The sequence below is a fragment of the Leptidea sinapis genome, chromosome 17 (assembly GCF_905404315.1).
Source record: "Leptidea sinapis chromosome 17, ilLepSina1.1, whole genome shotgun sequence".
NCBI classification, from domain to species: domain Eukaryota; kingdom Metazoa; phylum Arthropoda; class Insecta; order Lepidoptera; family Pieridae; genus Leptidea; species Leptidea sinapis.
The window spans coordinates 12,050,526-12,066,665 of NC_066281.1; the positions used below are offsets into that span (position 1 = coordinate 12,050,526).

Consider the following 16,140-nt stretch of genomic DNA (forward strand, 5'->3'; position numbering starts at 1 on the left):
AAGCAAGTGTTCGCTTTCAAACTTAGCCGGATTATATTTCGTGGCCAATAGCGATACTATAATTACTACTATTTCAAACTTATGTCAAATGAATACACGTTTCATACTAAACTAAATTTAAATTTTTACTTAGGCAGTCTCGCCTTTTATTACGTAGTATGTACATCCTCTTTGTCTCAGTATTGTCACGTAAGCGGTGAGACAGATACAAGTACGATACAGCTTAGTCGGATTAAGCCGGAGGCAACAGTTTATTATACTGGCTCTTGATTTACGATGACGTCACACGGCAGTTACGTTGGTCTTCAGCAGTACAGCCTCTAGCTCGACAGCTAATAAATGTCTTGGTAATCAAATGACTTAGTGTGACAAAATTTCGTGAAATATTACGGTATTATCTCACGCCTCGATGAGGGTCGCTAGGGAGTGGGTAGTAAAATAGCCCTCGCTGAAACTCAACGGACAGTAAACCTTCGTCTTAAGATGCTGACTTAAGAAAAATTTGCCATTAGAATGCGGGTCAGAAAGTATTAAGCCTGAAACCGGTAAGCTACTCACTGACAGTTTGTCGCTAGACTTCCACCATTACAGCGCTATTACACATATATATTTAAAAGGCGAGATTGTGAATAAACCACTCGACGTTGACAGCTCTCGACCTTCGTAAATGTCGACGCTTTTATCATTTTATATTTAAACGTACCTACTTAATCCCACGGACGAGTAAAAAAAGAAGGACTCCGCGCCGTTATATTAGCAAGTGAAGCACCGTTATGCTAGTGTGTGTGTAAGGTTACGGAGAATGCTAGTTACACAATTTTTTCTCCCTTAAGTAATCATGTATGGCCACAAATACTTATATAAAACCGTTTTTACACTTTTTCACAATGCACGACGGCATTTTTAAAATATTTTATTGAGACGCAAACTGATCTGCCACAGGCGATGACAATTCTCATAATGGCCGCCTATCGGTCTGTAGTATTCGTAGTGTAAGTGTGTGCGTGGGGTATGTATTCTTGGGTGATTTCAACGGGCACAATGCCGAATGGCTTGGATCACGTACCACAGACTACGCAGGGCGATCTGTGCATAATTTTGCATTGGCGTATGGTCTGTCCCAATTGGTTGAGTCGCCGACGCGGCTCCCGGATGTGGATAGCCACATGCCGTCCTTATTAGATCTTCTGCTGACTACACATCCCGATGGTTACCAGGTCGACGCCCCTCTCGGAACGTCCGACCATTGCCTGGTCAGGAGAGTAGTGCCTATCCGACGCCAACGTCGCAGACCACCAGCGACCCGCCGCGTTTGGCACTACAAGTCAGCAGATTGGGATAGGATGCGTTCCTTTTTTGCATCCCACCCTTGGGGCAGGGTTTGTTTCCTTTCGGATGATCCTAGTGCCTGCGCCGTTGCAGTAGCCGATGTGATACTGCAGGGCATGGATATTTTTATACCAAGCTCTGTAGTACCGATCGGTGGCAGATCACAGCCCTGGTTCGATGCGTCAGTTAAAGCAGCATCTGACTGCAAAAAACAGGCGTATCGAACTTGGGTTGCGGCGCTGGGCTCAAAGGATCCGAACTGCAAAGTTCTGAAGAGGAAATATAACCGTGCCTCCAGATTTTTTAAGCGGCAAATCGCCCGTGCGAAATCGAAGCACGTCGTCAAAATTGGCGAGCAGCTTTCCAGTTACCCGACCGGAACACGCAAGTTCTGGTCGTTGTCGAAAGCTGCTCTTGGTAACTTCAACCAGCCGTCCATGCCGCCGTTGCACATGAGGAATGACACCCTGGCCCATACGGCAAAAGAGAAAGCCGATCTCCTGTGCACTCTTTTTTCCTCCAACTCGACTCTTGACGACAACGGAAAAACACCGCCGACCATCCCGCGGTGTCAGAGCTCCATGCCTGAAGTACAGTTCCGACAGAAAACTGTTAGGCGAGCTCTGTTTTCGTTGGACGTCAGGAAGTCGAGCGGGCCGGATGGCATTTCTCCGATCGTGCTTAGAACGTGTGCCCCTGAGTTGACGCCGGTGCTAACGCGTTTATTCCGGCACTCTTATTCAAAAGGCGTAGTCCCTGATTCATGGAAGTCAGCCCTTGTCCATCCGATCCCAAAAAAAGGAGACAGTTCGGATCCGGCAAACTACAGGCCTATTGCTATTACCTCCCTAATCTCCAAAATTATGGAGAGCATAATTAACCGCCAGCTCTTGGTATACCTTGAGGGTCACCAGTTGATCAACGACCGGCAGTACGGCTTTCGCCATGGTCGGTCGACTGGCGATCTTCTGGTATACCTAACACACAGATGGGCGGCGGCTATTGAAAGCAAGGGGGAAGGCCTGGCAGTTGGTCTGGATATAGCGAAGGCCTTTGATCGTGTATGGCACAAGGCGCTCCTCGCAAAACTTCCATCATTTGGGCTTCCCGAGAGCTTATGCAAGTGGACCTCCAGCTTCCTCACTGGGCGCAGCATACAGGTCGTTATCGACGGTTATTGCTCGAATCCCAAGCCCGTGAACGCTGGAGTGCCCCAAGGCTGTGTGCTATCTCCCACGCTGTTTCTTCTGCATATCAATGATATGTTGGACACCGCCAACATGCATTGCTATGCAGACGACAGCACTGGTGATGCCGTATACACGGGCCATGCTGGTCTCTCTCGGGAAAACGTCGACCAGTGCCGGGTGAAACTTGTGTCTTCTATCGAGTCCTCTCTCGAGAAGGTCGCGGAATGGGGTAAGTTGAACCTTGTCCAATTTAACCCCCAGAAGACTCAAGTTTGCGCGTTTACCACTAAAAAAACCCCATTTGCCGTATCACCGCTCTTCGAGAACACTTCCCTTAAAGCCTCGCCTAGTATCGGAATACTGGGTCTCGAAATCTCGAGCAATTGCCAATTCCGTGGCCATCTGGAGGGCAAAGCTAAACTGGCTTCAAAGAAACTGGGCGTCATAAATAGAGCACGGCAATACTTCAAGCCGGCCCACATTCTAGCGCTCTACAAAGCGCAGGTCCGGCCTCACATGGAGTATTGCTGTCATCTCTGGTCTGGCGCACCCCAGTATCAGCTCGATCCATTTGACCGCGTGCAACGCAGAGCAGCTCGAATTGTCGGGGACCCAGTACTCTGTGAACGGCTGGATCACTTGGCGTTGCGTAGAGACGTCGCTTCATTGTGTGTCTTCTACCGCATTTATCACGGGGAGTGTTCCGAAGAGCTGTTCAACCTGATTCCTGCCGCCGAATTTCACCTTCGCACGACACGCCACAAGTTACGATATCATCCCCACCATCTGGATGTGTGGCGGTCCTCCACAGTGCGGTTTTCAAGGAGCTTTCTTCCTCGTACCACGAAGCTGTGGAATGAGCTTCCTTGTGCGGTGTTTCCGGGACGATACGACATGGGTACCTTCAAGAAAAGCGCGTACACCTTCCTTAAAGGCCGGCAACGCTCTTGTGATTCCTCTGGTGTTGCAGGAGAGTGTGGGCGGCGGTGATCACTTAACACCAGGTGACCCGTACGCTCGTTTGTCCTCCTATTCCATAAAAAAAAAAAAAAATGTATTTACACGTTAATCGGCTTCTTTGGAGTTACACTGTTATGTAAGGTGACACGGAGTCCTTATTTATTTACGAGTCCGTGCTTAATCCTTCTTATTTTTTATTTTTCAAATAAATAAATGTAATAACCAATAAAGGAAGAATCCTACGAAAATAATTGAGGAATCAAATGTTATTGGCCATCGTTATAATAAAACCTCATTATATAATTATTATATAATTTAAAAAAAAAGAATTTAAGTTGGTAATGGGTAGGTACTTAGGCGCTGTCACAATGCAATCGTTTTGGGATCTAATATTAGTTATATTGCTTTTTTATACTCATACTATAAGTCTTTTTTTTTGGAAAAGGAGGACAAACGAGCGTACGGGTCACCTGGTGTTAAGTGATTACCGCCGCCCACATTCTCTTGCAACACCAGAGGAATCACAAGAGCGTTGCCGGCCTTTAAGGAAGGTATACGCGCTTTTTTTGAAGGTACCCATGTCGTATCGTCGCGGAAACACCGCACAAGGAAGCTCATGGCTGTGTAAGCTTTGTAGAACGTGGAAGAAAGCTCCTTGAAAACCGCACTGTGGAGGACCGCCACACATCCATCATAGATGGTGGGGATGATATTCTTGTTTATGGCATGTCGTGGGAAGGTGGAATTCGGCGGCAGGAATCAGGTGAAACAGCTCTTTGGACCACTCCCCATGATAATATAATTATTTGATATAATTATTCTTTTTGTTTATGATAATCAGATGTATGAGGATTAATCTTTAATTATTATTAATGATTAATTAGATGTAAAGGGTTTAACCTCTCAGCTGTTCTTAAAATTTGGTACAATATTAAATACATACAATCAAAAAAAAAACACAAAATGAAGTGTTCAAACTGTCTACAGCACTTTTCACTTTAAAAACACACTAAGATTATTTATGTAATTTAAATAGCTCCTTACAAAAAAAAATTATACTAGACGATTGTAAAGTGTTCTAGAAGTTTCTTCATGTTATTTTATTTCATTTAATAGTTATTATTATTCATATAATAGTCGATTAAACGAAAAACAAACCGGTCATGTACAAGTCGAACTGGCAGAGGAAGAGTTCCGTACCATCGCACAAGATGTAACAACACAAGGTTTTTCTTTTCATTTATGTAAAGCAAACATTATTAATAAATCAGCATGGCGGCCATTGTTTTGATGTTGGTAGTAATATTGCCAATATTAGCTGCTAGCGGCTATTACATCTGGATAATATAGATTGTAGATTTTTATGTGACTAACGCGAGTGTTTCACACATTTAAAACATATTCAAATAAAATACTTTCTAATTATTTTAAATTTAAATTTTAACTAATTTTTTTTTCTGATTATTATTATTAATCTCCTATTATTCCATTTTTAATTTTTTTAATAACTAATGGCTTTCTCTATTATAAATAATTTAGGATGAATATTAGCTGCTTTTAAAAAGGATTAAAACATGAAACTTTTGAAATCAAAACAACCGAATTTCAATAGAGCAAACGTGCTAAGATTTTCTAACAAATGGGACCCAATAATCTCCAAATTAAAATCCATACACATACCTAAAAATAAGAGGACACTGTAACAAAATTTTGTCAAAAACCATCTGTCTACAGCAATTACCACCTCCGAGGCAACGAATAGCGATATACTTCACAATGACAGCTAGACAAATACTATCCCGACTCCTGTCAACCGCAGTCCCCCTGAAAACGTGCTCGGCAAACGTGACGTGAATTTGTCTTAATTTAAGACTCTTAAATGTATTAATCTACATATATAAAAATGAATTGCTATTCGTTAGTCTCGCTAAAACTCGAGAACGGCTGCACCGATTTGGCTAATTTTGGTCTTGAATTATTTGTGGAAGTACAGGGAAGGTTTAAAGGGTAAATAAATAGGAAAATGCTCGGAATTAAATCAAAACAACAAATTTGTTTTTCCTTTGATGCGTACCCCGTCGAATTTATTGACGCAACGGTTTGACAGTTATGCTGTGAAACAATTTCATTACAACAACAGGGTGCATTTTTACGAAGCAATTTTTGATGTTATGAGATATTATTGACAAATTCATATAAGAACATTATTTTATTTATTATATACAGAACAACGTCTGTCGGGTCAGCTAGTTATAAATAAAAAAGTACTTAAAAAAACTAAAAAACACGCTTTTTATGGGTTATAATTTTTTTATTTTTAGTTTGTTTTATTTATAACAGCGTGTTTTTATAGTTTTTTTTAAACTTGCACTTAATTTGCATTATTGAATCAACAATTCTCTTTCGTATTCGAAAATTTCCTAATCAGATAAATCGGTTAAAGATGATGGTTGAAATTTTTAAATTAAGATCAATTCCTGCCATATAGACGATAGACGAAAATTATATAAATTAAGGAAAACCTTGCAGATATGGAATAATTTTATCAAATTAATGTATTCTTACCGTTTCTCGATAAATCTACGAAGTTTGAACGAAATCTGGCCGTTTAAAGTCGGTCATAATCGCGCCCAAATGAGTCGATTACAAACAAACATACATACAGGTGTGGGTGACTTATCGCATATTTCTATGTATTTATTTATTTTACATATTTATACATGTCCAAACAACCATAAAATATTTAGTTATCTAGTTATTATATTCACACATACAAAAACAATATAATATTAAATTCACAACAAACCCGCGCGATATCCGTAGTATGTCTGAATTTGTGTTGAATGCGCACGCGGCGCGGGGCGATCGCTCGCATTCCACAGTAACCGGTAATCATTAGCTAAACGGTCGAACGCCAGTCGAGATTTAGTTAACCTGCGCAGAGCTAGTGTCGTTTGCTCCTTGTAACAGCCTTAAGTATCGTTACGTGTTATTTCTTCGTATATAATATATATTTGTAGTGTCTTCTATTTACAATCTGGACTTGCTTAAACTAAATTGCTCTTCTTATACTATTTATACTCCTTCTATTAAATTGTTGCGTTGCTTGTGTAATTAAAAGTGCTTGTTTCTAAACTGGATTTTCTCTTCATTATCTACTATCACTGGCGCTTTAACTTCATACCACCTTACAACCTAAACTGGTGACCCCTGTAGACACGAAAGAAAGAGCTATCATGTCATCCAGTGAAAGTGACACTGCAAAATCACACGTGAATACGGAGCCTCGAAGATGTCGCAAGACGAGTACGACCCAATCCGGGGTAGTAAACTCACCTGGTCAGATGAGAATACCACCGTTTTGGCCTGAAAAGCCGGCTATATGGTTTGCGCAGGTGGAAGGTCAGTTTGCAATAATGCACATAACGGATGACGCCACTAAATTCTACCACGTGCTTTCAACTTTGGATAGACAGTACGCAACTGAAGTCGAGGATATTCTCACCGGTCCAGCCGATTACAAAAAACTGAAAGCGGAATTAATCAAACGACTGTCCGTGTCCCGGGAAAATAAAGTGAAGCAGTTGCTTATGCATGAGGAACTTGGCAACCGTAAGCCATCTCAATTCCTGCGACACTTGCAGCACCTTGCAGGACCGAATATGCCTCCAGATTTCCTCAAAACAATCTGGACGAGTCGACTGCCGACGGCAATGCAATCCATCGTCGCGTCCCAGCCAACGTTGCCCTTGGACGACCTTGCGGAGCTAGCTGATCGGATTAATGATATAGCGACGCCGGTGCAACACGTTGCGGCAACCACGTCATCTCCGATTGACCAGTTAGTTCAACAGGTAGCTCAGCTGACTAAACAAGTAAGTGCATTGACAATGCAAGTGAACCGTGAACCACGAGAACGGCGACGCACGGAACGACGACGAGAGCGCTGTAGCCGTTCGTCATCACAGCGCTCGCAGTCAAGCTACCGCCGGTATCCAATCTGCTGGTACCATAATAAACACGGAGGTAAGGCGCAGAAGTGCATTAAGCCATGTAATTATAGGTCGGAAAACGCCCCAGGCAGTCAGTGATGGCGACGGATGACTGCCGAAGTTCTACGGGTCGCCTATTTATTACAGACCGAACCACTAAACTACAATTTTTAATAGACACTGGAAGTGACATTTGTGTGTTCCCAATATCTGTGCTTCGCGAACCTCGTAATAAAACTTCATTTCAACTCTGTGCTGCCAATGGTTCAGTTATCGACACTTATGGTTTTATTCAGTTAAATTTAAACCTAGGTCTACGACGAGATTTCCCGTGGCGTTTTATTGTTGCTAACGTCACAAAACCTATAATTGGTGTCGATTTTTTATCATTTTACCGCCTCATTGTTGATGTTAGTCAACAAAAACTGATCGATGACTTAACCAATGTTAGCAGTGTAGTATATATGTATAAAAAATGTTTGTCTGTCACAAGTGTAAAAATTTCGACTGGTGGTAATAGTAGGTATGACAAGTTATTGTCCGAGTACCCCGAGATAACACACCCCGCAGGTACTACGGATATTGTAAAACACAACACTATACACCACATACGAACTACACCTGGACAGCCCATTTCATGCTCACCACGACGTCTTGCCCCAGATAAGTTAAAAATTGCTAAGCAAGAGTTTGAAGCTATGATTGTTGCAGGAACCGCACGCCCGTCGGATAGTCAGTGGTCATCTCCGCTTCACCTAGCAGCCAAGAAAAATAATGGCTGGCGTCCGTGTGGCGATTACAGGTTACTGAATTCTAGGACTGTACCAGATAAATACCCAATTCGTCATATACACGACTTTTCGCATTGTCTGTCCGGTTGTAAAATTTTTTCAGTTTTAGATTTAGTAAAAGCTTATAATTTTATACCAATCGCAAAGGAAGACATTCCGAAGACTGCTATCACTACACCCTTCGGACTATATGAATTCCCTTTTATGACTTTTGGATTGCGGAATGCTGCACAAACTTTTCAGAGATTTGTCGATGAAATGACACGTGGCTTGGATTTTTGCTATGCGTATCTCGACGATTTTTTAATTTTCAGCCGCACACCCGAAGAGCACGAGGATCACCTGCGTCAGGTATTCACTCGTATGAAAAATTATGGCGTCCTGGTGAATAGTGCCAAATGTGTCTTCGGAGCCTCTCAGGTAACATTTCTCGGCTACCAAATTTCTGAAAAAGGCACGAGACCGCTTGAAACGAAAGTTCAGGCTATTTCCGAATTCCCGCTTCCAAAAACAGTCCGAGAATTACGTAGATTTTTGGGAATGATCAATTTTTACAGGAGATTCTTGCCTAACGCTGCTCAAGTCCAAGCCCCTTTACACGCATTGCTGACTGGATCAGTTAAAGCATCGCATCCAGTAGACATAAAGGGGGATTCACTTCAAGCGTTCGAAGATTGCAAGAAGGGTCTCTGTGATGCAGCTCTGTTAGCCCATCCTGACCCACAAGCCAAGTTAGGACTAGTGACTGATGCCTCTGATACGGCAATAGGTGGAGTCCTACAACAGCTGAAGGACGGAGATTGGCAACCTCTAGCTTTCTTCTCGCGGAAATTGAGCCCAGCACAGGCGAAATATTCACCATATGATCGCGAGCTTCTCGCGATCTACGAAAGCATTAAATATTTCCGCCATATGCTGGAGGCAACACATTTCACTATATATACGGATCATAAACCACTGTGTTACGCATTCCATCAGCGAAAGAATAACTGCACACCTCGTCAGTACAGACATTTAGACCTAATATCTCAGTTCTCAACTGACATTCAACACATCGCGGGAAGAGACAATGTTGTAGCCGACACACTCTCCCGAGTTGAAGAACTGCAGATACCTGTCGATCTGGAAGTCATGGCTAAAATGCAATCCACAGACCCAGAACTAGCTGAGTATTTACAAAATGAAAATTCTTTGCGCCTGGTAAAGATGAACATCCCAGGTAGTCGTATTGAGTTGTACTGCGATGTAAGTACAGCGACTCCTAGGCCTTTCGTCCCTAAGCAATTGCGTGAGCAAGTATTTAAGTGCTTACATTCGCTCAGTCATCCTGGCGCTAACACATCAGCCAAACTCGTTGCCCAACGCTTTGTATGGCCATTAATTCGCAAAAATTGCCGTGAATGGTCTAAGACGTGTTTAACTTGCCAGCGCACGAAGGTGAAAAGGCACGTCACTTCACCTGTAGGTACGCTAGATTTGCCTTCGGCGCGTTTTAAACATGTTCATATAGACTTGATCGGACCATTACCACCCGCTGGTAATTATCGGTATTGTCTTACAGCCGTCGATCGCTTCACGCGATGGCCGGAAGTTGTACCCATTACTGATATCACCTCCGAAACAGTGGCCAAAGCTTTTATATCTAGCTGGATATCACGGTACGGTTGTCCTGCAGTGATCGTTACTGACCGCGGAAGACAATTCGAGTCAGCACTGTTTCAACAGCTGTCGAAGTCCATAGGTTTTGATCATCGTAGAACAACCGCATACCATCCACAGTGCAACGGTTTGGTTGAAAGGTTCCATCGACAGCTGAAAGCTGCAATTACTTGCCATGCAAATGCTGATTGGATCGAGTCACTACCGCTCGTACTTCTGGGCATAAGAAGTTCAATCAAAGAAGACCTTAAAGCATCATCAGCGGAGCTCGTATATGGAGAACCTCTTCGTCTCCCTGGAGAATTCTTTGATCCTAATGTCGTGAATTGTACCACTGATATCACTGATTTCTCTGCACGAATGAAATCTTTCGCCGAGAACATCCGACCAGTGCCAACACAACACCACTCCAACAACAAAGTTTTCGTCTACAAAGATCTTGCTTCGAGTAGTCACGTATTCCTCAGGGAAGACGCACTACGAAGATCGTTTCAACCCGCCTACACAGGACCGTATGAAGTTCGTAAAAGAGGTAGCAAAAACTTCAAAATTGTCATCAAGGGTCAAGAAGTCACAGTAAGCATAGATCGGCTTAAGCCAGCCTATTTACTACACGACCACATAACCACAACACACAACAATACTACTCCACAGATTCCACAAGCACATGCCACTCCACCATCAGCCAAAACAACACGTTTTGGAAGAAAAGTACATTTCCCCGATTATTATCGACCTTCCTAACTCGGTCTCTGGAGGGGAGCGATGTGGGTGACTTATCGCATATTTCTATGTATTTATTTATTTTACATATTTATACATGTCCAAACAACCATAAAATATTTAGTTATCTAGTTATTATATTCACACATACAAAAACAATATAATATTAAATTCACAACAAACCCGCGCGATATCCGTAGTATGTCTGAATTTGTGTTGAATGCGCACGCGGCGCGGGGCGATCGCTCGCATTCCACAGTAACCGGTAATCATTAGCTAAACGGTCGAACGCCAGTCGAGATTTAGTTAACCTGCGCAGAGCTAGTGTCGTTTGCTCCTTGTAACAGCCTTAAGTATCGTTACGTGTTATTTCTTCGTATATAATATATATTTGTAGTGTCTTCTATTTACAATCTGGACTTGCTTAAACTAAATTGCTCTTCTTATACTATTTATACTCCTTCTATTAAATTGTTGCGTTGCTTGTGTAATTAAAAGTGCTTGTTTCTAAACTGGATTTTCTCTTCATTATCTACTATCACTGGCGCTTTAACTTCATACCACCTTACAACCTAAACAGGTGAAGCTAATAAAAAGCGTGGAAAAACATAACTTTTACGCAAATTCCTTATGTGAAAAATACAGCTACAGTTACACGCAATTTAATCCTGTAAAAAGTATTTTAATTAAATATTTACTTATACATTTCGCATGGTAATTGGTAACAAATGTTGGTAACCAACTCTTTTTTTTTATGGAATAGGAGGACAAACGGGCGTACGGGTCACCTGTTCATAAGTGATCACCGCCGTCCTCAATGGCCTCCTGTCCTCGACACTAACCTATGCGAAACATAGCGGCACTAGGCCGCTACTTCACGCCGGTATTCTGTGCGAGTGTGGTAATTAGCCCGGACGAGTCTGGCCCGATTGTGCTGACGTCATAAGACGGCAGCGTGACTCTCCCACTTCTAAAAAGCCCTTGGTCGCCTCCTACGACACCCTTGGGCCTGGGACTCCCCTATTCTTTTTTTGCCCCGAGGAAAGTACAGGGCAAACTCTTCCTGTTCGGAACTCAGATAACGATTAAATCAAACTCAAAATACGACTGCTTAAACAAAATCCATCTTAATAATAATTATATACATTATTTTAGTAATCTTTAATAATATATGTGAGGAACCTGCATCATAATGCAACAGCTTATGACGCACGTAGAAGTTATTCATATTTGGCGTTATAAGACGAAAATTCTTAAAAAAAAATTACTCGTGCTATTTTACCTTTGTAGAAAAAAAAATGTAATAAAGAAGATATTAAATACAACCAATGAAAATATTGTTATACCGCATAATTTAGTAAAATAGCAATTTTTAAACAATTAGAGAGAAATGCTTTTTTATTGCAAAACTTGTTTATAAATTGAAATTATATATTGGAATTTATTTAATTCTCGTCCATTGGTTGTGGTTCAGTACACACATGAGTTACAAGAGGCTTGTTAGATGAAATATGAAACAAATCAGGCTAACGAAACTCTCCAAAAAAAAGCGATTCACTCGATTGTATAATGCGTGGAGTCATTGATAGATTGACAGATGATGAATATAATCTTGTAAGAAACGGAGATAGCCGTAATCTACTACGTGTAATCCAAATGTTCGCTTTCTAACTTCGCCGGATTATACTTCGTCGCCAAAATGTATTAACATCATCTTTGATACGAATGGTCTAGTTGACAGGTAAGTAATATAATTAACATCCATATTAAATGTAATAACTCTTACCTGAATTTGGTTGGTTGTCGGAGTTGGGTCGCGCCGACGGTGCCCCATCTCTAGCTTCAACTTCCAACGCGTACGCTCCCTGCTTCTCCCTATCGAAGACCACCTTCGTGAAGATCTCTCCTGTCTGCATGCTGATCTCGAAGTAGTCTTTGCCCTCGTTCCGCGGAGATTCAACGATATAGTAGTACACCTAGGAAAATAAAATTCATATTTTAATTATTGTTTTATAAAAAAAACAACTGCTGACCTAACTAAATTAAGTACCCCACGCTCGCTCATTGTATGCATTGTCATAGGCTTAGACAATTTATACGTCTAGATAGAGTCTCTTGCTGTTAGACAACCGATAGATAGATACTAACTAGAGTAATATTTTTATTGTGAGTTATTTAAAAATCTTAATTTTAACACTAAAATAGTATAGACTTAACATATAAATACACCATACTACAACTATTTGAAAACAATTACAAAAATACCGTTGCAATACGAAGCCACTACCGTAGTCTTGCAATGACTGAAATACCTACACACATTCCTAATTATAGATACATGCATTGAAATATCTCCGTGACTTGCAGAATTTGGGTTAATAAACACCTCACCTAAATCCAATTACTTGATACGGGTTGCTTCCATGTTGGCTAAGAACGCTGGTAACCGAATTAGTATCAAATATTCAAAATCTCTCAAGATCCATAGCCTTGTCTATGTAAATGAAAGGTGCACTCAGTAGCTTCGTGTAAGCATATTAGCAAATCTTGTCTCACATAAGCAGCTTATGGAAGTGAGCGAAAATCTTTAGACGCTTTGGTTAAAACATGAACTGCGGCTTATGTTGATCGTTAAAATGTTAAGCACAAAAACTTTTTCAATCACATTTAAAATCAAAATCACTTTATTCATTTGTGGCAAATAACGGACAATTTTGAAAGTCAATTTTCTTTTACTAGTTACCACTTCGGAATATGTTGAGATTTAATGCAGGCCTTTCAATCCCGCGGGATCTCGGTATTTGCGGGATCCCGCATATTGAAAATATTCACATTTTAAAACAATGAATTTATCAACTCCACATTTATTTACGTACATATTACTATTAAATTGAGATCAATCAAAATACACTGTTTTTTTTTCACAAAAAAAAACAATAACAAATTCTGAATAAAAAGCAAATCAAAACAAAACAAAACGTTGACTGAAAATGCCCTTTCTGCTTCCACACTTGTGGGCGGTAATAAAAGGATGTGTCAGTAAACTTCACGAAAATACGAAACAGTTAATAACTTGAATTATTAAGAATAATATTTCACGCAGATTATCCTATTATGCATCGCATGCTATTTTTTCATTCCCGCAATTCCCGCGGTCCCGCACCTCGCGGGATCCCGCAATACCCAGATATCGGTATTGCGGGATTGGAAGCCCTAATTTAATGAGCAGAAATGGCAAGAAACTCACTGCAACTCTTTTAAATCAATATTTACAGCTTCATTTATTTTTATTACAATATAAAGTAATGGAATAAAAGTGTCAAATTCTCAATGCTTTACACGAGTAAATCGAAATAATAAATAATAACAAGTGTTACTGAGTGCAGTAGATGCATTATTCACTAACTGTTATCTGTCATAAATAAGGGTTATAATTGTGCGAACATTTTACTAGCGATATTAAAAATATATAATATTACTAGCTGACCCAGCAAACGTTGTATTGCCGATATTAAAATCGCGATACAAAAGTAACTGTTGATCGTAGATGGTTGAAAATTTGAAGTTGTATGTATTTTTTAATGCTGACTCATAATCAATCAAATTTAAAAAAAAATGACAAAAAAATAAAAATAAAAATTGGCGTGGACCACGCTGTCCGATTCTCAGACCTATCCAATATGCACTCAAAATTTCATGAGAATCGGTCAAGCCGTTTCGAAGGAATTTAACTACAAACACTATGATATAATAGAGGCTTATCATCAAAATATGTAAGAAAATATCACTTTAATAACACAAATGCTAAGTTTCAACGAACATTCTCTCTCTTCTCTCTCAATCATTCAACTTCAAAAAAGGTGGAGGTTCTCAATTCGTCGGTATGTTTTTTTAATGAATATCTCTAATCAGCTATTTTATACTGGTAGGGTAGGGCGCACTTATGTTGATTCTCTTCCAACATCTAATATTGTTGAATTGCGAACAAGAGTGCCTCAGAGTGATGGAAAGTGATAACCCTGATGATGCCCCGTTGCGTAATCCAATCATATTATTTATTGTTGCTACGGAACCAAACCATTTGTTTCTTGATATTTTTTAATATTATATGAATACTCATGGATAAGTAATTAACGAAGGACTCCGCGCCGTAAGTGAAGCACTTTTACGCTAGTGTGTGTGCGGTTACGGGGCATACCATTAATACAATTTTTCTCCCTTTATTAGTCATATATAGACACAATTACTTTTTACACGTCTTCTCTTTTTACACGTCTGTGTTATATTATAATGAAGCTGATTTTGTGTTTGTTGCAACGCGCTTATATCTACTAGATTGACTGCAATATGTTTTTTTGGATATTAAAGTATATCAAGAAGAAAATATCGATTAGATTATCTAATATATATATAGATTACATAAGTGTACATCTCTCAGCTAGATAGCTAGTTAGTTTCTTCATTCTCACGTCTGAAGAATATATTTGTATCGAATGGGTCGTAGCTCAAAGATGTCAATATTTAAGACTAAAGGCTTAGATTATTTATTCAAGTAGATAGAGTCTCTTGCTGTTAGACAACTGATAGAGACAGGCCAGGAATACTAGTTTAGTGTGCGTGACAAAGTACGTCTTACACTCACGATTTATATGACACTTTGTGTTAGTGTGCGTGAATTGCTCAAAATAAGGGTTAGTTCTTTTTTTCGACGTTTTCACAGCTGTCATAGTCTATGTAGGCGTATAAATGATCTAAGAATATAGGATTGATGGTTTTAGATTTAAAAAATGATATTATGAACAGTATAATAAGTAAGTAAGTATCTAAAAGTAACCCAGTGTTTGTTGTATTAAGATTAAAAAGATAAAAACAGGACAAGTGCGGTTCCGTACATATATTTATTAGATACCTTCCTACCTACATTAATAAAGAATGGAAAAGGTTTTTTTTCATACTTCGTCATAAACCGAAAACGATGATAGATAACAAAAATAATTAAAAATCTGTTTAATATTGTGCCAATGAAGCCCTTTCATACGATACACCGAATGACACGGTTAACTTAATTGAAATTTTGGACAGCCGTTCCTTCCATAAACACCCTGTTTCTTATGATTTAATTACAAATGTATTGCTTTTAGATTTTTTTTTTCCTATACTTGTAGTTTAAGACGATATTATTTGGCGAGACTCAAAGTCTCGTGCCAGATTTTGGCGACTCAACATGCCCTGAGGATGCCTCGTGTAGAGGCGAAACACGTGTCCAATTATTAAAAGACAAATATTGGCGGGATTTACACTAAAGAAAACTCAAATCATTTGGATAATTATGGATTTCCGCAAAGTAACGCCTACTTCAATAAAAATTTCATAGTTCTCGAGCAACAGAAAATAGCGTGTAAATTTTTGATTCCCTTGAGAGTGTCGAACCTTGTTTGCATTAACTCAAAATTTTTTTTCACAGCTTTAAGAGGCTATAGATTTGAGTATATTTAT

The 16,140-nt window shown here is 40.0% G+C and overlaps 1 protein-coding gene across 2 annotated transcripts in view; it reads right to left on the reverse strand.

Annotated features, from left to right (window-relative positions):
* The window catches only part of LOC126968881 (neural-cadherin), a 499,877-nt gene that overhangs the window by 380,246 nt on the left and 103,491 nt on the right, over nucleotides 1-16,140 (reverse strand). For both annotated transcript variants that reach the window (XM_050814008.1, XM_050814009.1), the window contains exon 12: nucleotides 12,431-12,620. In XM_050814008.1, coding sequence (XP_050669965.1) covers nucleotides 12,431-12,620 — 190 coding nt within the window. The remainder of the gene's footprint in view (nucleotides 1-12,430; nucleotides 12,621-16,140) is intronic.